Genomic DNA, 24787 nt, shown 5'->3' on the forward strand with positions numbered 1-24787 from the left:
TGTATATATTTTAGTTTTTGGAAATATAACTTCAACCATGTTTTTAACCGTTTTACCCTAGGCTATCCTTAAAACGTTTACGAACAAAAATTCCCATGTTCTATCTATTCCAATTCCAGGACCTCAAAATTCAGGAAGCATACCAAACGTACTAGAGTTAATTGTCTAGGAGTAAACGTTGATTATTGAAGGATACTCAACCTAGTCGTAAAAATGTCTAGAACGCTATCAATTCTGCGTGAGCTGCGTGTGTTATGGGCCTTATTGATGAATGAGATCATGCCCTAAATTTGTAGGAGATACCAATATCTGACCCGAAGACTATGGGGAAGGATGTGTATACTGTTTGATTAATGACTGGGCTGAATGTAAACTGAAACTTAAATGTTAATAGACTACAGGCCCATGTTGAAAAAATTATGGGTCATTTGACCCACCACCTGACCTATCTAGAATGATATAAGAGCATAAAATAATAAGATTCAGCACTATGACGTCACTCGTAAAGTATATCTGTGTCATACTATTTCTATACTACTTTTAATCCATTATTCCGCAACGCCGTACAAAAATCATGGAGACAAGGGGAGAAAATCTCTACCTGAACCTTCGAATTCTCATCTGCACTCAGGTGGACAGCTTACAAGTGACGTCATAGTGCTGAATCTTATTATTTTATGCTCTTATATCGTTCTAGATAGGTCACCTGGTGGGTCAAATGACCCATAATTTTTTCAACACGGGCCTGTAGTCTATAATGTGTTAAATTTGATTCTAAAAAACGCTTTTCAATAGTGTCAATAATACAGTAACAGGAATTACCTAGTACCTACCTACTGCTTCTAAGTTCCTATAGAGAAGTGCAGGTAGCGTGAAGAGATATACTTATTAAACCTTGGCATTTCACCGAAATAATATTATGTAGTAGCTTCGATACATAATGTGAAAAGTTATACGTCAATTACATAAAAAAAATATTGTAATATTTATAAATATACTAGCGGTCCGCCCCGGCTTCGCCCGTGGTACATATGAAAAATAGATGTTGGCCGATTCTCAGACTTACCCGATATGCACAGAAAATTTCATGAGAATCGGTCCACCCGTTTCGGAGGAGTATGCAGACTAACATTGTGACACGAGAATTTTATATATAAGACTAGCGGTCCGCCCCGGCTTCGCCCGTGGTACATATGAAAAATAGATGTTGGCCGATTCTCAGACTTACCCGATATGCACAGAAAATTTCATGAGAATCGGTCCACCCGTTTCGGAGGAGTATGCAGACTAACATTGTGACACGAGAATTTTATATATAAGAAGATATAGCCATATCATATTAATGTATATTTCTAGCCTTATTGACGTATCTTCTTTCTAAGAACTGTCTAAGACCTGTTTCTTTCTTGCCTCATAAAAGTACTTATTCTTTTCTCTTACTAAAGAACACAAACGTGCCTCGCCCTTTCACATATCGATTATCGAATAGCCCGAACCCTATTAAGTCTTAGAAGTTTCTCTCCAAAAGAAATTAAAAGAATTTGACAATTTGATTAGTGTTCAGGGACTCCGGCTGTTACACCAGACGGCGCGAGTTTAATCTTAACTATAGAAAAATAATTTAACGACCATCGACGTTATGAAACCTCTTTGGAATTATATATTTTTTTTTATTTTAATTTAGACCTACAGTTGGATGTATAATCGCGTTATTTTAAAAGTACACAAATTAATTAATGTGTGATAAACTTTTATAGAAATAAACCATAATAATTAATAGTCACATGGGCTATTTTTAAACGCAAGAGAACTTTAATTTTTTTTTCGAACACATTTTTATTTATTAAACGTCTTGCTCATCCATCCATCCATCCATCCATCCATCTATCCATCCATTCAGCCCGGATAAGTCCACTGTTGGACGTAGGCCTCCCCCATACTGTGCTACAGTTGCCGATCTTTGGCTGTAAACGTCTTGCTCAACCTTTTATATTTATTTGAAAGTGTATGTTTGCACACTGATTTATTAAACTTCATCATAAAAATATAAGTTCAGAAGTTTTAAATTCAGACGTGAGCGGCAAGTTAAGAACCATTGAAAAGTTAAAGGAGAAGATTCGTAATACGCTAGAGTAGGGTCGTATGAATTGAGCTGAATCTTAAACAGATTTTGACAGTGATATTATAACTGTGTGATTTTATTGTAATTCAGCAATTAGATACCGATTTTCAACGCAGTGATACAGACTTTTAGCAAATTTGAAGTAGGTATTATTATAAATCTGTAAAGTGAACAACTAGAGGTGTCGCAAGAATAATTAAAAAAAGTAATTTTCATGAAGTCATATCATTATTTTTCGTACAACTTAGCTTCGATCTGTTTCGTCAAGTTTAAGCTATTTCTAAATTATATCACCCAGACACATTGAGTAATTCTATCGTAATTGTAAAACAATCTAAAACGTTTGTGTCCTTAGAATTTTTTCAGGCAGAATTAATATTGAAAAGCGTTCACGGTTTGCGATGTATTTCATTAAAACGAGATTTGGAATTTCTAAGCCCCAAATGTAACAGCAAGATTGACTACGAGATAGGAATGCAAAATTAAAACAGAAAGTTATTTAATAGATGATATTTTTTTCTGTGTTCAAAATTTTATTATTTTTGAAACGTGGTTTTCTGAAATATATTGTATAATATGCAATTTATAATTTATTTAGTTTCGATAAGTAGAAGATATTTAATAGACCAATCGTATAGACCCGACTAAGGTTATACGAAAAACATAAAACGCGAAAGATGCAGGTTTCAATCTATTTTTATTCCATTTTATCCGCCTTCAAAAAAAGAGGATGTTTTCAATTCAGCCGGTATATTTTTTTTCTTTGAAGTATATGAGATGACAATCATGCACAAGATTATATTGCATTAGTTTTTGATTCTGAGAAAAGCATCGAAAAATGTATAACTTTATTATTATTTATCCTACTACCTACTGCATATTTTACGAAAATAACGGTATAATAATTAAGCGCGTCACACACGGTGAAGATGCTATAATGTTTTATCTTAAGATACTGTTATATTTTATATTACAGTATCTTATGGTATCTGGTATCAGCGTTCTGACCATCATTTTTCTTTTTGTCATTGCGTACTAAGACCCCTGTTATAGAACCGCCATCCTGTTACAAATGACCCGAAATTTTGTGGGTCAATTGTAACAGGATGGCGGTTCTACAGGGGTCTTAGTACGCAATGACAAAAAGAAAAATGATGGTCAGAACGCTGATACCGGATAGCATAAGATACTGTAATATAAAATATTACAGTATCTTAAGATAAAATATTATAGCATCTTCACCGTGTGTGACGCGCTTTAGCCACAAACATTTCGGTAACACTACAACAAAGAAGAAGAAAATTATCCACTCCAAATTAATAATTTAAATATTAGGTACCTATAGAAATTTTCGTCTTTGTTATCTTTTGCGATTAATATGTATATTAAACATATTCATAAGACTGTAAAAATATATTTTTCATATAAATTTTAATATGAAAAATGTCACAAAGGATATCGTCAATGGTTTTCAACACGTTGCGTTCAACATGCGGTAAACAGCTTCACAATAATTATACCGTGAAATTAAAAGCCTCCTGCAGCGATTTTCAGTTAATATTACCTGTTTATCGCGTATATGCTGGAACATTCTAGAACATTCGAGAATTCTAATCGAAATAATTTGTCGATTAGTGATTCGATTTGATGATATTATGTTTGTTAATGACTGATATTTTCTAATGCTTGGTTGAAACTTATTTATCGAATATCGTTTTATACAACCATTAATTTTATTTAAATAAATTAAATTATTTAGTGGTACAAACTTTCGAAAAGTAACCCTAACTTTCGGACTCTTAATATTATTTTGGGCTAATAAGTTTCAACCAAGGATTTAAATCAAATCAAAATTTAAATCTGTCTTTATTATATAAGATTCACTTGCACACTTGGTTCTTGCAAAACAGTACTCTAAATGTTAATAAAAACAATAACTTGAATCTGAGTTCAACAATAAGCTACTCTACGCTGGTTATAATATAAAAAATACCTAACAGAAAACATTTTGTATGCGGGACACAGTACAATCGTGTATATGTGTTTGTACTGTGCCATTTAGCAGTATAATATTAGGTTTATAAGAATAAAAATGACTCTAGTCTGTTGCCTAAATCTCTTCTATAAGTAATTTTACCTTGAGTATCTATTTTGGGGCACACTAATATTGAATAAATACCGCTTATTACAATTGAACGAGCCACCAAAATAACCTGAATATATCAAGTTTCTATAATTATTCTGTCTATCGTCGTTTTGGGAAAATCAATAGCAAGAGAAAGACAAACTTGTAAAATTATCATTCACAAATAGAAATAACGTGGAGGCCATTACTAAAATTGAAATGTAAACATGAATAATAAAACGTTAATGACGAAGACATTCTGGTGTATGAAATGTGTCCTCCAATTTGACATCTACTATGCTATTCCTACTTATATTATAAATGCGAAAGTTTGTGAGGATGGATGTATGTGTATTGTGAAGGTGTGTAATGTGTATATTTGTTAACCTTTCACGCAAATACTACTGGACCCATTACAATGAAATTTAGCACACATATAGAGGGTAACTTGGATTAATAGGATAGGTTTTATCCCGGAAATCCCAAGGGAACGGGAACTATGCGGGTTTTTGCTTTGAAAAAGTTGACAAAGCCGCGGGCGGAAAGATAGTAATTTTATAAAGCTGAAAAGTTTGTCTGAAGGCGCTAATCTCAGGAACTACTGTTTCGATTTGCAAAAATTATTTCGGTGTTAGATAGCCCATTTATCAAGGAAGGCTATAGCTATATATCATCACGCTAAGACCAACAGGAGCGGAGCACTGCTGGTAGAACCGCGGGGCACTGCTAGTGTAGGATAATTATATGGAAATTTTAGGATGTATCAACGTCTTTTCCGATATATTTTCACACATCTTTATAATAATGACGAGCAAAAAATTACACAACAATGTTAATAAAAATAGACATATAAATATGAGACGAATGACGATCAGAAAAGGAGCCTCATTATTTTGTAGGGAAAATGAATGCTTAAATTATAAGAAATGATTCATATCATATTATATTTTTAACATTTTAGTCCGGGATACATCGCCCATTTTTGCAAGTGATTACTATCAAGCTAATTTTTCGTGAGTAGCTTTAATATTTTGATGAGATGCCCAATAATTTCATGTACAAAACTCTCGATTGTGGTAGCTACCAGAGGAAACAAGGATAAAATATTTTGATTTGATGCTTTTTTTGCATCAAACCCACGCTCTCGTTCAATATTCAGGGTCACTACCCATTTTCCTAATCAGTCCAGATTAGGGACAATACAAAAGAAAGAACGTCGCAAATAAAAAGCTTAAAAATAGCTACATTTTCTTCTAACTTCACGAAACAAGTTCAACGACCTCCTTGCTCATGAAAACCATTAAATTTTGATTAAATATTCAGATTGGAGTACGTTATTTTGGCCTTTTAAAGCGAAACAGTCTCAGTAGGCGAGAAAATTAAATAATTAATGTATCCACTTTGTCGAGTTTCAATTATTCTCTTTAATATACGAAGTCATTTTCACTTATGATCGTAATGTTATTAAAATATTATAGCAATTAAGTCGTTAATCTAAATACATGAAAAGGGAAATCGACTAATTAATTGACTAATGTATCAAAATTTAAATTTGTATTATGTTTCTTAATTTCATTTATATCTAGTATACATGAGCAACAAGAGATTTTTGAACATTCGTATCTTAAGGAAGCTGAAGGACATTTGCATGAAGCTCTAGCAATTTAGAAGCTAAATCAAAGGAAAGTTGGTGACTAAACAATACCTACGTATTATGGCGGTTTAAGACTGCATACAAAAAGGAGTAATTTTTAATCAATGTGATAGAGATATAAAATAGAGATACCGACTTAGAAGACACCATGAATCCGAAAACATTATAAAACATATTTGGAAATTCGGAAATGGAATGGAAATGTATGTTATTATAGCAATTTATTAAGTATTTTTAGAAGCAAAAGAATATGTCGGCAAACCTATTAGCATATTTGATATCAATATATTATTATTAGAAATAGATATTATGAAAAACATAATTGTTCTTATGATTACGAATATATTATTAAATGTATACGAATAGAATGGAAGACTTTTATGAACTTTTGATATCTACATTCAAAGTTTTTGATTTTATTGTGTGCTAACTTTATTTATAACTAGCTTTCCGCCCGCGGCTTCACCGTCCTTATCTAAAACCTAATAAATTATATACTAAAACCTTCCTCGATAATCACGCTATCAATAAAAAAAAATACGCATCAAAATCCGTTGCGTAATTTTAAAGATTTAACCATACATAGGGACCGACAGATAGCGACAGCGACTTTGTTTTATACTATGTAGTGACGATGCTTCTCAAGTACTGCTGTAAAAAACAACAACAACATTTTAATAGAACACAGTTTATATTAAGCTTCTTAATTTATGAAAAAAGGAATTACAGCTACTAAATGAAACGGAATAATTAAAATTCTTAAAAATGGTGGTTCACTCAATCTGTATTGGGAAGAATCGATTTGGAATCTAATGGGTGAAATAATTAACATTCTGGTGAAATAGAAGGGATTTTAAATTAGGGTTTATTTTAAGAAAGCTTTTATGTCGTATAATTATAATTCAGTATGTATAATTGGTATTAGATAATCTATGTTTTATGCTTCCAGTAAGTATTTCAGATTAATATGATTTCTAGAATATTGCACATATTATAGGAATTGATTTATCTCAGCAATATTTATAAATACAGTTAAATTCTTATTTATTCATGAAATTACGATTCTATGAGATGACACGCCAAATCGTGAATCAAAACATTTACTTACTTAAGAGTCCTAATACAAAATTGCGCTGGACGAAAGCTAGTATTTTTACGTTTGAACGCGATCATCGTGTGTTACTCGACACACGATGATCGCGTTCAAAGGCTGAAAGCGCTCAAAGTGGAAACATTATAGGACCTTATTATCTCGGTATCGTCTACTCCACCAATTCTAATCTAGTATCGTGGGCTTCCCGACTACTACGCGCGGGAAAAACGTACTTTTGTAATTTTGTGTCTGACGGAGCAGCGCAACAGGTCCTACTCCCTAAAGCGCGGAGCGCGGTCTGCCGTAACAGCGTTTGCGCTCCCGTATATAATCGAAAATTCTAGAGAACTTTAAAATATTCCATTACTTTCATAAATCATATAATATGTATTTTTTTGAATGCAAATTTTTAAGCATAAATCTATCATTTAAAGTGTATTTTTTATTTATTTTTTACTCTGTTGTATGTTATAAAAATTCGACGCCAAATACACATAAAATTTCATCAAAGTAAGGCTATTTTAACTTAGATTTTCTTTGAATTTTTGAATAAAAGTACTTAAATTGCCTCGAGCTATTTTAGGATGTCTCAGTGTCTTTACTGTCGTATATTTTATAAGAAAACTTCTTCTTTTAAATTCCGTGTAAACTACAAAGACACGAACGTCTCGCATGGAAAAAATTGAAACACCTCTCAGGTTATTGGCTATTAAACAAACTGGACAATGAATATCAATAAATTGTCTGGAACATATTTTAGATATTGAATGAATCTTTAATTTAAGATATTATAACACATTGTCACTAATTTAGTTTCGTTAAACGTGCTCCTAAAGAATTACAGAAACAAGTCAAAATCACTCTAAAATCGATAAGGATTCTTAACTTAAAAAAAACAACTGCAGTAAGTTGTTATCTCTCATATACAATAACAACCTTACCATTTATACCAGGCCCCTTCCTGCCATTCACAAATACCAAACGATACCCAAACCACTAATTCCATAAGAACTTCAAATTTTTCTTCCAAAAATCCCGCCTGACCGTTCCTCGATAATTAGACATAATCCACGGACCACGACACTTCTGAAGCCCTGGTACCTCAAAGGCTGGAGCGCTAAAAATGTTGCCGAGTTAAAGTTAATTTGCATAAATACATACATAATTAATTTAGGTGCCGCATCACCAGGGATAATTCGTTTTTTATCACGGATTTAATGACCGTCACGATATTTTTATGAGCGGTTAAATTAGCAGACGTGTTCAATGTTAGGCATTGTTAAACGATTACAATATGGCTTGAATGGCTCACGGTGGTATTACAAAACAGTTAGATATAAAAGAAATAATGTGAATGTAATTTAATCGTCAGAAATATTAAACCTTTTTTTTTAATCTAAAACTTTTGGACGTTGAACTATCCAATCAACTTTCGAGAATTGTATTATAGATAAAGTAGAGAAGACATAGAAATCTAAATAACAAGACACTAGAAGTCGTAAGCGTGCGTGACCTTGTCGCCACTCAGGTGATTTGCACATCACCAGTGCATTCGTCACTGTTCAGTTGCTCTGGAGACGTATGAGTGTATACATGGTGTGTTTCAGCAATTCCCATTGCGGAAATTCTTCCACAAGTTGTAATTATATTTATAAAGGAATAATATTTCATCGGAAAATATTTTTTTTTTGAAATAATGCCGTTTTTCCTTAAAATTATAGAATATTTACAAGTATTACGAGTGTCACCATAGTAATCGAAATAACAATGAATGACACAGTCGACCATTCTTATTATCACGTTTGTTCGTATTGAAGCAAAAAGTCTCATATACTTAGGGATGTTATTCTAAAATAAACCGTAAATTCGTGCGTTAGGATACATATTCAAAAGCTTAATTTAATAGTTAAGTTAGTTTTCACTAAAATCAAGCTGTCCAATAAAAGGCATAGTTTACTTGTGTGTACTGTTTAGCTTTCGGTTTGAATGTGTTGATTTTGGCGACAGCGGTTTTCATACAATTATGACATTACAGCACTTCTATGTGTCTTGTTATTTAGATTTCTATGAGAGAAGATAATCTTAGATAATTTATTATGAATGAAAGAAAAAGTGTGGCTGATTAATGCCATTGAAAATAATCATAATATGATTAACTCTATGTAAAAATTGAAGTGAAACTTCTTTATCGGGGTTGAAAAAAATTTAGTGTAACATTTTTTCGTTACGCGTGACTTTTTTCCGTTACGCGCCATCTTGTTCTTATCCCTACCACGCCGCACGCGTGATTCGACGTATTTCTGTCAAGTTGCATATAGTCAATTATTTTTTGAAAAATAAGGCTAGAAAGCTATAAAGAAGTTTCACTTCTTACGTGTGTACACTAGTACACGCACACATTTTTTGAAGTGAAACTTCTTTATCGGGGTTGGACAAAAATTTAGTGTAACATTTTTGCGTTACGCCGTACGCGTGACATTTTTGCGTTACGCCGTACGCGTGACATTTTTGCGTTACGCCATACTCGTGACATTTTTAAGGTCATAAAGAAGTTTCACTTCTTACGTGTGTACTCTAGTACACGCATACATTTTTTTTTATATTATGTTCCTACCAAGTTTAAAGGAAAATACTTGCATTTTTAGACAAATATACAATACCTAGCTGTGCCCTGCGGTTTTACCAGCACTACATTTATTCGAGATAAAAATTACTATCCTAGTTACTCTTTGTGTGTGCCAAATCTAATAAAATTCGGTTAAGCAGTTTTTGCACGAAACATACAAACATTCGCATTTATAATATAAGTAGGAGTTTTATAACTTTTTACTTATTTATTTGGTTTTCCTAACTATATATTATGTATGTGTTGTTACAGATTATGAAGCCCCGAATGGGGCTGAGCCTCAACCAGGCGCTATGTGGGGTGTCGGCGTGTTCATATTATCGCAGATAGTTGTATGCCAGTTCACTACAGGTAATTAATATTTATGTATTTTCATATTACACTTTATTCCCTTTTTTAACCTACATTAGTCCACTGTTGGGCGTCGGACTCTCCTACGGCACGTCATTTAGCCTTGTTGGTTTCTTGCCGCCAGTTTTTCCTGCTATTTTACGTATGTCATTATTATTGTCGCTACATTACATTTACGTATGTCACACTTTATTGTATTTAGGGCCGATTTTTCAATGCGTGGATAAAACTTATCCGTCCAATAAAGTATTACACGATCAAGGATAATATTAAAATGTCACGTAAACTGTGAAATACGGGCAATTAGAATACGTTTTTAAAATGGTAGTTTTATACATTATTCGACGAATAAGTTTTAACCAAGGATTGAAGAATTAGCCCTAAAAAAATTAAAATAAAACTGTAGATATAGTAGTTATCTAGTAGGTACAATGGCCTTGTTACTGCAATGGTTAACCACGCGGACGACCATGAGATAGAAAAGCGAATGTATTTTGTAAAACTATTTTGTAGAGTATTATAAACTTACACACTTACAATTAATTAAGTCCAGTTTACACAATATTTATAATAAACTATCTAGGATGTCCCGTAAGTAGTCAACGGATTATGGGGAGTAGAGAATATAATTATTATCTAGCAAAAATACTAAAATTTATTGTCCTAGACCATAAAGTTTTTGATTTATGCTTTATTTTCAAAATTTGATAAAAATATCATCCACACAAGCTAAATATGAAATTTTACCATTTCTGTTTTTTATTTTATTGTTCAAGGCAATTAATAAATCCTAATTAAAATGATACTTAACCATAATTATTAACAGCAACAAGAAAATTAGACCAAAAATAGGTAAAAATTTTACTATTAAAGTTTACGGACTGAAGTTTAAACAAATCTGGTTTAAAAATAATGTATGGTCTAGGACAATAAATTTTAGTATTTTTTTTAGATAATAAGTCTCTCTACCCCCCATAACCTGTTGGTCTACTACTTAAGGGACACCCTGTATAATAACGTCGAACAGATAGACAAAAGTTTCAGGTACAAGTCTTGAAGGTACAAAACACCCCATTTTGTTCTCAACACAAACTTCTATCCCTTTTCAGTTACATAATTATGTCAAGATCGTTATATTATTATTAGTCTGTGGTTTTATATTGATGTTAATTCAAATTATAATAACTTTTAATTAGTACTTGACACTTTCACTAGCATAACGAGGTAAGTTCGGTAATGTTAATTAATTGTGATTTAGGTGTAAAATAATTATATCTAAATTATTATAACAGTTATTGTATTGCTGTAACTTTTGACATTGTTTTGAAATTTTGTATTGTGTTCTGTGTGTTTGTATTTACTGGGACGAATTTAGAAATGTTTGATAATGAAAATGTTGTACTAAACTCTTAATGAGGACATCCGCTTTATTAACAGTTTTATAAATTTACATTTATAAAGCATTTGAATGCCATAAAACCAAAAATATCAAATTTAGTTAGATAGATTTTGTATACGGACCTTAATACTATTTTGATTTGTAAATTTCAACTGTTATACAAATTTTATGGATCTTTAAATAAATCTTTAGTACAACTAAAAGTAAGCTTTTAAATACCGAAATAACAATGTTATCAATTTTTCCTCCACATTCTGTGCAAACATAAAAAACACAGTAATATAAAAGCATAATAATAATAATCAGAAACCCTCCGCCTTATATGCTATTACAATGACATTACCGGTAAAACCTGCTAGCTTTGCCAACGGTTGCAGACTTTGCCATAGCCAACTTCTGAGGGAAAAAGTGTAGTCACATCTTAATATCAGTTTTTTGTCATGTATGCATGCCTTTATAGTAAAATTTATGAGTTAAATGGCAAAACCGAATGAGATGTGGCAGCCCAGCTTGTTTTTGAGATGTAATTTTCGGCGGTTACTTTTTTCGAATTTTGGCGGTATGAAACTTAGTGCTCCGGAACTTTTACAAAAACAAACGGGAAAAGCATTGCCTACGTAAGTATTGTTTTGATATTATGTTAACATAATGTTCTTTAGCTAAATAAAAGCTGATTTACTGTGCTACAAGCTACCTTTACTTCGCAATTGGTATTGGTAAATTCAACAACCCCAATCACAACGTCTGTGATGGTGACTTTGCCATGTTTTGTTGGAGGTTAGGGCTGCCACAAAATTTCTGATGAATATTTTATCAAGTTTAAAATAACAACAATTTTTATATTCAATCAAGATCATATAAATAAGAATTTGTCATTGTTTAAATCTTTTAGGAATGTCGTGTAATGTGTGATATTAAAAAAAAGTTAGTTAGTTTAATGAATACTATTTTTTTTTGTTTTATTATGTAAAACAATTCAAAGTTAAGAAACTAACTAGAAGTAATTGATTATGTTTTTTTTTACTTTTACTAAATTGTTCCTACTACGAAAACATTTTTATTTGACAACCCTAACCCTAACTTCTTCTTATATAGGAAATATTTTGGAAAGGTTGGTGAATTTGCCACCTTCTTAGAGAGTTAAATTACCAGTGCTAAATAATATAAAGTTGTTACTTTATTTTACGGGATATAGGATGAGTGAAAATATATTACTTTTTAACCTCATAAACTCCAAAAATTTCATTTTTTCTTTCATATGGCAAATTTACCAGAAGTGACAGCTAACTTTGCCATAATTGTTTTTATGCTTAAAATATTATAATTTACAAAAATGAAATAGATATTTAGTAATAATGTAAATTTTCATGAAATTTACTACGTCTAGGTGCAGGTTACTCATTACGTTTTCATACAATTATATTTTTTTAAAGCGAATCAAACTTTTTAACACATGAAAAAGTGGCAAAGTAAGCAGGTTTCACGGTATCTTAAACAATATTTTTTTAAATATACAAGAGTAAATAAATCAATGCTTTTAAATACTCAAATACTCTATCTAAATTAATTTTAAAGTTGGCCTTTCTTAAAAGTTTAAAGTATCTATAAACATAATATTTTGTTCTAGAAAACTCCACATCCGAAGACACAACAGTGACCCCATACTACGCGCTCAGCACTGGCATAGTCCCGGCACCAATAATGCTGCGACTGGGCAACTCCACGATAGACAGCACCAAATCCTTCAAAGTCCCGCAGCAAGAGGCACCAGTTGTGCCCCACGTGGTGTCCGTCAAGTCGTACTTCGATCACGGGAAGTATGGACCGACGTTTGAAGATGTACCTGAGGGGAATATGTCGAAGATAACGGTTCAACTGGGAGAGGATGCGCATCTGAATTGCAGGATTAGTCTGCTTCAGGATAAGACTGTGAGTATTGAAATTTCTTAGTGTTTTAAAGATGGCTTGGATATATCATTGTTGAATCTAATATAATTTTTTATATCTGACATGGGAGTATATTCGTCCAATTTTAGTAATACACTAGCTCCGCGGATTCACCCGCATTGCTCCGCTCCTGTTGGTCTTAGCGTGATGATATTATATAGTATATAGCCTTCCTCGATAAATGGGCTATCTAACACTGAAAGAATTTAAAAAAAAACCAGTAGTTCCTGAGATTAGCGCGTTCAAACAAACGCTTCAGCTTTATAATATTAATATAGATTATATGTGTTATCAAATTAAGGATACATAAGTTGTTATGTACCTATCATTCAGTAGCATTATGGGTGAGATATTTATTTTCAGTAGTTACGCTAATGCTCTATGCATTGTACCAAGGAGTTGGTTTAAAAGCCTAAAGCCTAATTTTAAATTAGTGAGCACATAAAGTGTCTATTATGAAATTTCATTGATCATATTTTACCTGTTATGTACCTTAAAATAAATATTAAAATACTGAATATAAATCAAATAAATTACATCCATTTTAATGAATACTGATAATAATTCATCTTTATTCATTCAAAATGAGATCTAATTATACTTTAATACCCGTCTCTTTTAAAACTGCAGGCGATTTATTTCATTAAAAGGAACGTTATTACGAGCTTGACCTATGAAATTATGACGTAGAGATAATCATTTTCAATTTATATAGCACAAGCTATGCCCGCGGTTTCACTTACGCTACGTCGTAAATATTGTTACCCTTCCTTCATAAATCGATTGAAATAATTTTCAAATTAGACCAGCAGTTCCAGAGATAAGAGCATTCAAACAATAAACACAGCTCTACATTATAAATTTTTCATAATTTGCATTCTCATATATTTAAAGATATTTCTCAATCTATAAACATAATAATCGCGATAATAGCGATAAAATAGCGTCTACAGATTATTATCTCGAAGACAAAATATAGGCTTACATCAGAGTTTATGGCTAAAATTGCCGTTTATATATATTTTCCTGTTTAAAATGTAGATGACTACGTGAGCTTCTTCAGCTGTAAGAAATAAAATATAAAGAAATCATTTCAAGGTCAAGAAATATTACTGAAAATAACTTTTACAACGCTCCATTATATCATTAAGAAAGAGCGAAATAAAGAACAATATTTGCCAAAAAGCAAACGAAACTAAAAACATTTCGTAGCCAACAATTTCTCATGAAATACCTACGACATCCGTTTCGAACGCAAAACATTTTAAATAGATGTCACGAGATTAATTCATAATTTTCCAGAAATTTCTAGAACCTTCCAGAAATTTCCACGGATCATCTAAGAGATTTACGCGATGGCAGTATTTTGTGTGCGACGGGTTTTTATTAATTTTTATCGCGCTCGAATTTAAGAGGCTTAACTGATATTAGTGTCGACGGATTTTCAGCAATATGCGTTAGAAAATTTAATGCTTAAAATTGTGAATTTTTTATATGGATACGATACAGGATGATACGAATGAAATTTTAAAAGATGATTAAGTTGTAATATGGTATTTAGATATAGTAAAATGTGAAATAATAGAATTATACATTTTTTATTGATGATAGATAGTAACGTAATTATAAAGCGTCGTATTTAACCCGGCGTCATTGTGGTAGAAAACAGATACGCGAACGTTGAGGTGGGTCAATATTACCATATATTTTATAGTTGTTATTTTTAAACTTTTTAAGAAAATTAGTATTCTGTGTTATTATTATAGGTTATAGGTATTCTGGTTTTGATAATATAAAATAAAAATAATAATTAACCAACGTTTTATTCACTTTAATCAACTTTGACATAAACTCATAAAAATAGGAACAAAATATAGACCTCTTATGTTTTCATGTCATTCCTACGCTAATAACCAGTAATTTTGGTTACAAATAGCATTTTTATAAACTTAAGTCTAATATATTAGAAAAAAACTTTAACAAAGCTAATTAGAATCTTCGTTGTAAATGAAATCAATACAGAAAGCCATGATGCGTTCAGGACAAATAAATTTAGGGCAAGCTTGACAAAAATGTTTTGTTTTACTATTTTTATTTCCGGATACACTTAAAATCTGTTGCGGAAATTGCAGGTGGCTTCTCTGATGATCCACCAATAAATTCTCTGATTCTTTTGCCCATTTGTCATTACTATCGATCAATTCCTGGCGAATTTTCAAATGTTCTAAGACCAGAGCAAGACCTAAGTTTTTCAAAAAATTACGTCGCTTATCGTTTGGTTTGTTTTTATTTATGCGACGTATTATAAGCGCATTAATTCCTGTGTGTCCAACATGGCATAAAAATTGTCAGGGGCCACCTTTTGGAGTTACGACTCACATCATATGAGGCGCAAAGTTCATCAGCGACGTCAACCCCATATTTAGTTTTATTGTAAAAGGTATTGAATTCGGGTTTTCGCTTTTCTCCGCTTGAAACACACTCTGCACTCTAACATGATCCTCTTCTTCTACTTCATCATCATAATAAGGTAAGTCTGAGTCAGACAAGAGTCTAAACCCGCCATGATACGTGATATTTTCTATTCTATCCGTTTATAGTACCTATTTTATAATAAGTCCCTGTTTGTCCAAACAAAAACATAAAATTCACAGAAACAAGCAAAAAAAATGTTTGCAGACACCAATAAATCATACACAACAGTAAAAATCGATAACTTAGCCATGGCGCGAAATTGTTACATCAATTGTGAGGATGGGTCATATTTACCTTTTTCGAAAATACACGCGTGTAGCTCCCAGTACACTCGACGTGGAAAGGATTTCACTTCCAAAACGTTTAATGTACATTATTAGCTCCAGCTACTACAAAGAACAGCACAATCGTGCACGTAATTACAAAGATATTGTAAATTATAAACAAGCCGGGTCATTTTGACCCAACCTCAATGACGCCGGGTTAATTCCGATAAGAAAAAAAATAAAGACGCGACTGACATGTTCAGTGTTATCTCTACAAAATGAATTATAATGCAGTCCGAGTTCTTAGAATGATAAAAATTACAACCACGTTATCCAGAGTTTGATATTTTATCCCAAATAGTTACTTATTAAAAATTTTAACAAACGCCCGTGACCTCGGAGCAATTAAAGCGTTAAAACTGTACATGATCCCCTTAAGGGTGCGTATAAAGCAAAATTACCAATCTTCTATTAGATGATACGTGTAATATTCAAGACCAAATCTAAAAAATAAAATATATATCAAACTAGATGATATGTTCAACGATTCTGTTCAATCAAAAACATAAAATATTAAAATTGACTCGATAACGGACTACGGAGCACAGCTAGTTAATAGATACAAATGTTAACATTAATTTAGTAACAATTATAATAATTCAAAGAAACATTAAAATCTCTCACCTCTCATTAAGAACAACAAAACATTACAAAACCACATTTAACTAGAACACTTCCGTATTTCGTAATACACAGTAATAATAACATTTAATACAGAAAACAAACTAAATACACGACAAAGCAAAAACTTGGTATTATTATGAATCCCATTTGCTCTCGCTCTTTAGAGAAACTTTCATGAATTCGCAACTGAAATGATACTTCAATTTGTTGAGACTATCTTTCTTGGTTTTAAATTTATGAAATTTACAATGCACATAATTGTCACGAGCTATTTTAAAAACTTTGAGTTTAATGTAGATAATTGTTGGATGCTTATGCATTTCTTGAATGTGACAAATTGTGAGCATTTTGGTCATGAAAATATCAAAATATAAGGCACTAGCTGTGCCCCGCGGTTTAACCCGCATTGCTCCGTTCCTGTTGGTCTTAGCGTAATGATATGAAGCCTATAGCCTTCCTCGATAATGGTCTATCTAACACCGAAATAATTTTTTAAATCGGACCAGTAGTTTCTGAGATAAGCGCGTTCAAACAAACAAACCCTTCAGCTTTATAATATTAATATACAGGGTGTAATCGTTAAGTGTGCACAAGCGATTATTCCGTAACTATTGCAGATATCAAAAAACTTTAAACTGATATCGAAAGTACTTAACCTAATGAGTAAAATGGCCATAATAAATTTTTAAAAATAAAACGAGAAATAACCAAAAATGTTACATTAAACGCTCCCATACAATTTATTTCCCATACATTTTGTATTCATAGTAGATTTTCGAAGTGACGTCCTTATTGGGCAATACAATGAGGAGGTCTATTTACAGTTTCTAAATGAACTTCCCTCCAAATTTGCGAAGTAATTAAAGCAGAAAACCAAAAAAACAAAAAAAAAGCTAAAATCTTTCATATTAAATGTATAGGTTGATCCAAAAGTAATGATAATTGGGTATTTCCTGTGCACATAAAAATATAAAATAAATGTTTTATGCTTGCTCATGTAATCACTAAGTTATCACAAAAAAATTATATCTACAGGCCACGTTTCCAAGTATTAACATTAATTTTAATGTGAACAGTGCGAGCCAGAATGTTTCCCGACGAAAAGAAGAAACAACGATTCGACATTTAGAGGGTGAATTTCTAAATTTTTAATGAGATCAGGATAATTTTTGTCACGATTTGTGACCATGGGCGTTACCTGGGTTCACCATGTTTATGCTGAAACCAAGAAACAATCAATGGCCTGGATGCGAGCTTCCAAAGTGACGGTGAAGATTTTCAAAGTGAAAATTAGTGGGATAGATTAAAGCCGTAGTTTTTTGGGACGCTGAAGAAATGTGGAATATTTTAAGAAGGTAGCCACTACTACACAGGGCCTGGCCTTACTACACAGACCAAATTAAAAGATTGCGGGTAGGTTAGTAAGAAAAAGAGACATGGCAAACTTCAGTCTTGAATGTTGGTTCACCAAGACAACGCACCAGATCACAAAGCGTCAGTTGCGATGGCTGCCAATCAAAAATCGGCATTGTAAATGCTTGAACACCCACCCTGTTTGTAAGATCTAGCTCCTAGTTAATTCTATCTCTTACCTCGGCACAAGAAACACCGTCGATACAAGAATTTTAAGACGACAGCGAAGTGATGGCCGATTTTGAGGGGTTTTTGTAGATGAAGTCAAAGTTTTTTTTTTTCTAAGTTAAGAAAAAAAAATATCGAAGTATATTATCTAGTTAGAAGACTATCTAGAGAAATACATAATTATTTTAACTGTAATGACCTTGTTTAATATTGATTATCATTACTTTTGGATCAACCCATGTACATGGGATATTCATATCTCATACTAAATGTATGGGAGGGTTTAAAGTTAATTTTTTAGATATTTCTCGTATTATTTTTAAAAATTTATTATGGCCATTTTACTCATTAGGTTAAGTACTTTCGATATCAGTTTAAAGTTTTTTGATATCTGTAATAGTTACGGAATAATCGCCTGTGCACACTTAACGATTACACCCTGTATAGTATAGTATAGAATAATTAAAACCGTATTATGGTGCTTTAACGCAAATAATTCGCTTTATTTATTTGGAAGTTTGAAACGTTTAGCGTTTGAAAATTGAAACGATACTATTGGTTATTTACAATCACATTCCTAGCACATTATTAGTGTAAAAGTACCCTCACTATGCTTATACTTCTCGTAGGTACAGTGATTAAGGTCACGGATGAATTCTACACATACCCGTGGCCCTGTCGCTGATGCGGCTTGACGGAACACAGTGGGGTTTTGGTCGGTAGGAATCCGACATAACCCACGGCCTCTTCCCCGGAGGCCGTGGGTATCTATGCAAGATTTCCCCACTAAAAAAAAAAAAAGGTACAGTGATTAAGAGCGTACAACTGAGAGGTACTGGGTTAAATCAGACTATGTATTCTATAAGAAAAGCCAATCTTGGACTAATATTTTACCTACTAATAGCGTTATACAATAAGGATGTAAGAAAATCGTTTCCGTGCAACATTACGATGTTATTATAAAAACTTCGGTACGTTTCCTTTATAAAATATCGTGATCATTTCATGCCTCAAAGTAGCAACTAAGTAATTTAACACATGAATCAGTTTTATATTATACTACCTTTCCGCCCGCAGCTTCGCCCGCTTTGTCTAAAACATAATAAATTATATACTAAAACCTTCCTCTTAAATCACTCTATCTATTAAAAAAAACCGCATCAAAATCCGTTTTAAAGATTTAAGCTTAAATAGGGACAGAGAAAGCGACTTTGTTTTATACTATGTAGTGATTTTGTTATTATTATTTTAATAAGTTAGAATCATATCTCCATCTTACTAATATTATAAATGCGAAAGTTTGTGAGGATAAATGGATGTATGTTGGTTACACTTTCACGTAAAATCTGCTGAACGGATTTGGATGAAACTTTTCAGTAATATATGTTATATATCATAATAACAAATGAGCTATACAAATATTTGATTTTTCCGCGGCACGTAAAACCGCGTGGCGTAAAATAGTCTCAAAAATACTCATGAAGCAAGACATAAAACATTATGTAGCTTACAAAACTCGACATTTCTAGTGGCTAGAGAGGTTTTTAACTAGGGAAGTTAAATTGTAACTGCTCCCGCAAGTACTCTGTAACTGTAGTAGTAAAAACAACTTTACGCTTTATTTTAATTAAATTGTATATTGTTTCTTGTTCGGTTGAAGCGTTTTTAGAAAGCTCTTCAAAAATTGATGATTTTTACTAGTTACGAGTTCTACAGATGGGCTTTGTTTTTGATAGCTAAAAAAGTAACCATAAAACAAGCAAATTTAAACCTTTCAAAACTCAAAGCGTAAGTCTATCAATTAATCGTTGAAATTGATTTAAATGAAGTTAAATAGAGACACACATTCTAGCTGTCCTTTAATAGTTACCTACTACGAATTTTATTGTTTATTTTTTTTATTAGAAAGTTCCATGTTTCTTATGGGAAATAAGGACAGATGCATATTATAAAATCTGTTACACATTTCAATTAACTTTAAAATCATGTTACCAACTTTCTATGCCTTGCTATATTGAGCTTTTTTCGTGTAAGTAGTTTTATTTTGTAGAGCTTCATCTTAATATATATAAATCTCGTGTCACAATGTTTGTCCTCAATGGACTCCTAAACCGATTATAATAAAATTCGCACACCATATTATGCAGTTCGATCCAACTTGAGAGATAGGATAGTTTAAACATGTAGGTACCACGGGCGAAGCCGGGGCGGACCACTAGTAATATTATATGTCATCAGATACTAAACATTAAGAAAACCATGGTTTTAATTTAACTTTCCAATAATTGACTCTTTAGCATGAGGTATATTCTGGTATATTCAATCGATTATGCTTCGGCACGAAGTGGCCCTGTTTGCGAGAGGAATATAATAGTCGGAGCTAATTTTCTTGTTCTCAATACGTATATCAATATTTATAAACGAAATATGCATATAAATATATTCCAAGTTGATTGAAATATACGTACTAAAAACAAGAAACCAATTAAATAACTCCTTCCAATACTATAATTGCAAACTTATTAATTATTATTATCACAATTATAGGTATTATAATATTAAACTTTGCAATTTTAAAAGGTAAAATTTCATGTTTACATTCATATAATTAATTAATTGGGTTCAGGTTTGAACAGTAAAATAAAACAACATAATATAATATCATACAAATTCTTTAATAAAATATGAGATTAATACTTGTAGATTATTGTACACCAAACGATACAGTATAAACATAAATAAAAGTTATTTTATTACAGGTATCCTGGGTAAGACGTCGAGGTAGAGACGAAATCCCCGAGTTACTGACGGTCGGCGCGGTTACTTACGCCGCTGACGACCGCGTGACGGTCGCCAAGCGTTACCCCGGCAACTGGAAGCTTCTCGTAAGGGAGGTGAAGCCGGAAGACGAAGGAGTTTATGAGTGCCAGATATCAACGCATCCGCCTAGAGTTAGCAGGATATATCTGCATGTAAATAGTAAGTGTATTATCCATATTCTTTATTTGATACGAAATTTCCGAGCTGCTGACTGTCCGTGTCGGCGCGGTCACCTACGTGCGGTTGTGTAGCATTTGTTTTATAACTATTAATAATATAATAATTGCTCGACCGTTTTAACGCGACTTCATTTACACGGATCCATAAAAAGATAAATAAAATTTAAAACTCTAAGTACTTGTTTAATTATCCAATAGGTACACACATTTTTATAGAATACATACGTTTCTAGTAAGCATAGCTGATAAGATCCCTAAAAAGGAGCACTAACACCCTATTAGTTACTTCATTTTACAAACCTAGATTAAACTTTACCATGCGATAGACTAGCTAGCTGCTGTCTATCGTTTCTTATGAACCTCTACAATCAACTAAACTGGATCTCCCGGTGACGTCTGATACCATGTAAATTACGTCACAATACAAACTGTCCCCTATAATTTCTACTAATACAACATTGGCCTTAACTTATGTTACAATCCAACAGCACCACAAGTCTGGGTGGTAGACGAAGCTGGTGCGCCTCTCCTGGAGAAGTTCTATGAAGCGGAGTCGACCCTCGCGCTGGTCTGCAGAGCGCGGTATGTGGACACGCCTGCTGTGCTCACGTGGTTGCATGAGGGAAAGGCGCTAAATTCTGACACGTCGAGAGGGGGTATCAGGTATGAGTGTATTTATTATATTGTATAGTAAGCTAGTGATACTATCTTCAAATTAATTGATAATAAGAACGCTAAAAAGGTACACTAATAGTAGAATGATGGTAGAAAAAATGTTTTTTGTAAATACCTATATTTGATCGGATGCTATAGATTTGGTACATGTGAGTCTTGCTACGAAACGATTAAGAAAAGCAAACATTTTTCATAAAAAAGAGATTTCGGTAACCAATTAAAACTGCCTTATTTGTGACAATCAATTATATTGTTATTTAGTAATTTAAGCAATTATTTTAAAAAAGGAGCTTACAGACAATTTTGTTATCTTCATAGGCCATGCCATCAAATATCATAATAAACTTAGTAAGCAAGTTTAAGCGTCTATCTGGATAATTTTGTTCAATATAAAGACCAACAAGAATATGACTCGCTCGTGAACTGTAACTAATTTAGCTTTATTAAACACTGATCGTAGCAGGAGTTTGCTGAACTATACGGAACAATTACCAACGTGTCCAGAAGCCGAGTATTAATTTACTTATAAGTTAGTTTCCTGCTTTATAATAGGTCCTTTCTCTTGGAACAAACACTCGAAACATTTGTCGAACATTTTCGCAACGTTTATTAAAGAGTTATATTATTCGTAATAGAAAATTTAAGCAGTAATACGTCTTTTATGTCGGAATTAAACTTTAAGAAAGTTATTAAGGCAAAACGAAACAGGCTTATAATAACGTCCCTTGAGAAATCAAGCGTTAATGCTCTCTCAAAATAAATTGTTAATATTTTCAGTCAATTCGCGAATTCATTTACAAATGATTTTGTGTAATGATTTCAAAGTATATCTTTATCGCTCTGGGGATCGTGATTACCGTAATCCGCTATTTAAATAAGAATAATTAGGGCTATAAGCGTATTTAATTACAGAGGTGATATTTGATTAAATACTCACGATTCAATTAATATTCATTGCTTGAATATTAGCAGCCGTTAGTAATTTTAACAGCCGTTGTATCTATTTTTGCTTCATCTACGCAATATCTACAATGTACATAATATTACACGATTCTAGACAAACCAAAAACTACGACACATCCCTTTATTAATAAGTAGCCCTATTTTCATATGTACTTATATTTACTGCTCAAAACCATAAAAATATATTTTCCATATTTGCAGTGTAAAAACCGAGCAAGTGCCAGGCGGCGCGGACAGCGTGCTTCGCCTAGCGCGTGTGAACAGCAGCGACGCGGGCAACTACACGTGCGCCGTGCGCGGCGCCAAGCCGCATACTGTCGCAGTTCACGTGCTGAACGGTAATAATGCGTGACTACCCGCATTTTTGACGTAAAATTTTTGTATGAAAATGATTTTTTGCTACTAACTTTGAGAATATACTATAACATTAATTTGCTGATTTGAGATGTGACAGGATATTTTATCATAAAAATTATATAGTATATTTGTCTTTGTCAAGCTTTTACAAAAACATTTGTTACATAATCTGAAAGATAATCTAAAAAAATTCTGTAATTGGAAATGTCCTGTTGATGTTTGCTCAATAATGTTATAAGAAAATAAATATTACATTCCAAGAAAAGCTTAATACGAGTATACATTAATGTGTATCTCAAAATTAGGTGAACGTAAATAACCTTTTCGTCTTTTTTATTAAAAAGCCTCAACGAGTATATTACAAAAAATCAATTTACAAAAACACGGAATAAAGAAAATGAACAAGGGATTGTTTGAATGGAGGGTAGTTTAAGCTAAAAGGTTCCGCTGTGCTATAATAAGGCCATTTGCTGAGGCAATTGCTAACTTCTTGTCGGAAATGTACTGGCCTGTCTTTTATATAGCTATTTTTATGGGGACTGGATTTTGTCAGAAAATTTAGTGTTTTATAGTATTATTTTTTTATTTTTAGTGTTACGTAGGCCGTTTTATGTTTTCATCTACAACAAGACTACTAGAAATTCCAAAAGTGTATTATTGACTTAAATTACATGAACGAAATAGGATATTACTTATTGGTTATAAGAGAAAATGAAAGATGGGCAAATTTTATCTTTTATGATCTTACTTCATAGAAAAAACAAAAATATTTCGAATTATACTAGTATCGTTAAAAAAGATATAATATTATGAACAAAATAAATATTTAAGACAATATAATTAATGCTTTAATTGAATAATAAGCTTTTCATTCATGAAATAAATTTAATAAACAGCTCAAAAACGATATATCATTTAAAACGTATAATTTTGTTACAGAAAGCCTAGCGGAGCTGCACGCCAACGCCGGGATTCACACACCACAAAAAATCACTGTTATAACGTTATTTATTATAACAGTGATATTATCACAGTCGACGTTATTCACAGTGGTTGTTATTTTAGCAACTCTATTACATAATATTAGGGTCCAAGGCCTTTTAAAAGAACGATTTACTGGGCTCATGTATCCCACGTGATAGTTATATTGTAAATAGTTTGATTTTAAATATTATACATAGTTACTTGGAAATAAAATTTCATTATATAGTCGTGGTGTTTTATTTGTTCCTTGTGATGTTTAATTGTTTATGGGAGAGTCTAATAGTATTTGTAACTATTCATCATCATCCGCCCATATACATTCCCACTGCTGGGACACGGGCCTCCTAATATTAATAAGGTAAGTTTTGTGGAGGCATAAAACAGTATAAAAGATATATTATTAAGACATCAAACACTTTAAATAACATTCGTTGTACATATTATTAAATAGAGATCAAACCCGCATACCACTAGTATAACATTCAA

At 32.3% G+C, this 24787-nt stretch overlaps 1 protein-coding gene across 1 annotated transcript in view; it reads left to right on the plus strand.

The window, feature by feature from the left end:
• Positions 1-24526, plus strand: part of LOC149479801 (basement membrane-specific heparan sulfate proteoglycan core protein-like) — a 101234-nt gene extending 76708 nt beyond the window's left edge. Inside the window, exons 2-7 of the mRNA XM_089707418.1 lie at positions 9873-9971; positions 12998-13299; positions 21083-21302; positions 21811-21985; positions 23162-23298; positions 24257-24526. Of these exons, the coding sequence (XP_089563544.1) occupies positions 9914-9971; positions 12998-13299; positions 21083-21302; positions 21811-21985; positions 23162-23298; positions 24257-24456 (1092 nt within the window). The 5' untranslated portion in view covers positions 9873-9913 and the 3' untranslated portion in view covers positions 24457-24526. The remainder of the gene's footprint in view (positions 1-9872; positions 9972-12997; positions 13300-21082; positions 21303-21810; positions 21986-23161; positions 23299-24256) is intronic.
• The last annotated feature ends 261 nt before the right edge of the window (positions 24527-24787 follow it).

This window comes from Colias philodice, chromosome 19, assembly GCF_061535455.1.
Source record: "Colias philodice isolate Cphi_HAF_F1 chromosome 19, ilColPhil1 Martin Lab GWU primary, whole genome shotgun sequence".
NCBI classification, from domain to species: Eukaryota; Metazoa; Arthropoda; class Insecta; order Lepidoptera; family Pieridae; genus Colias; species Colias philodice.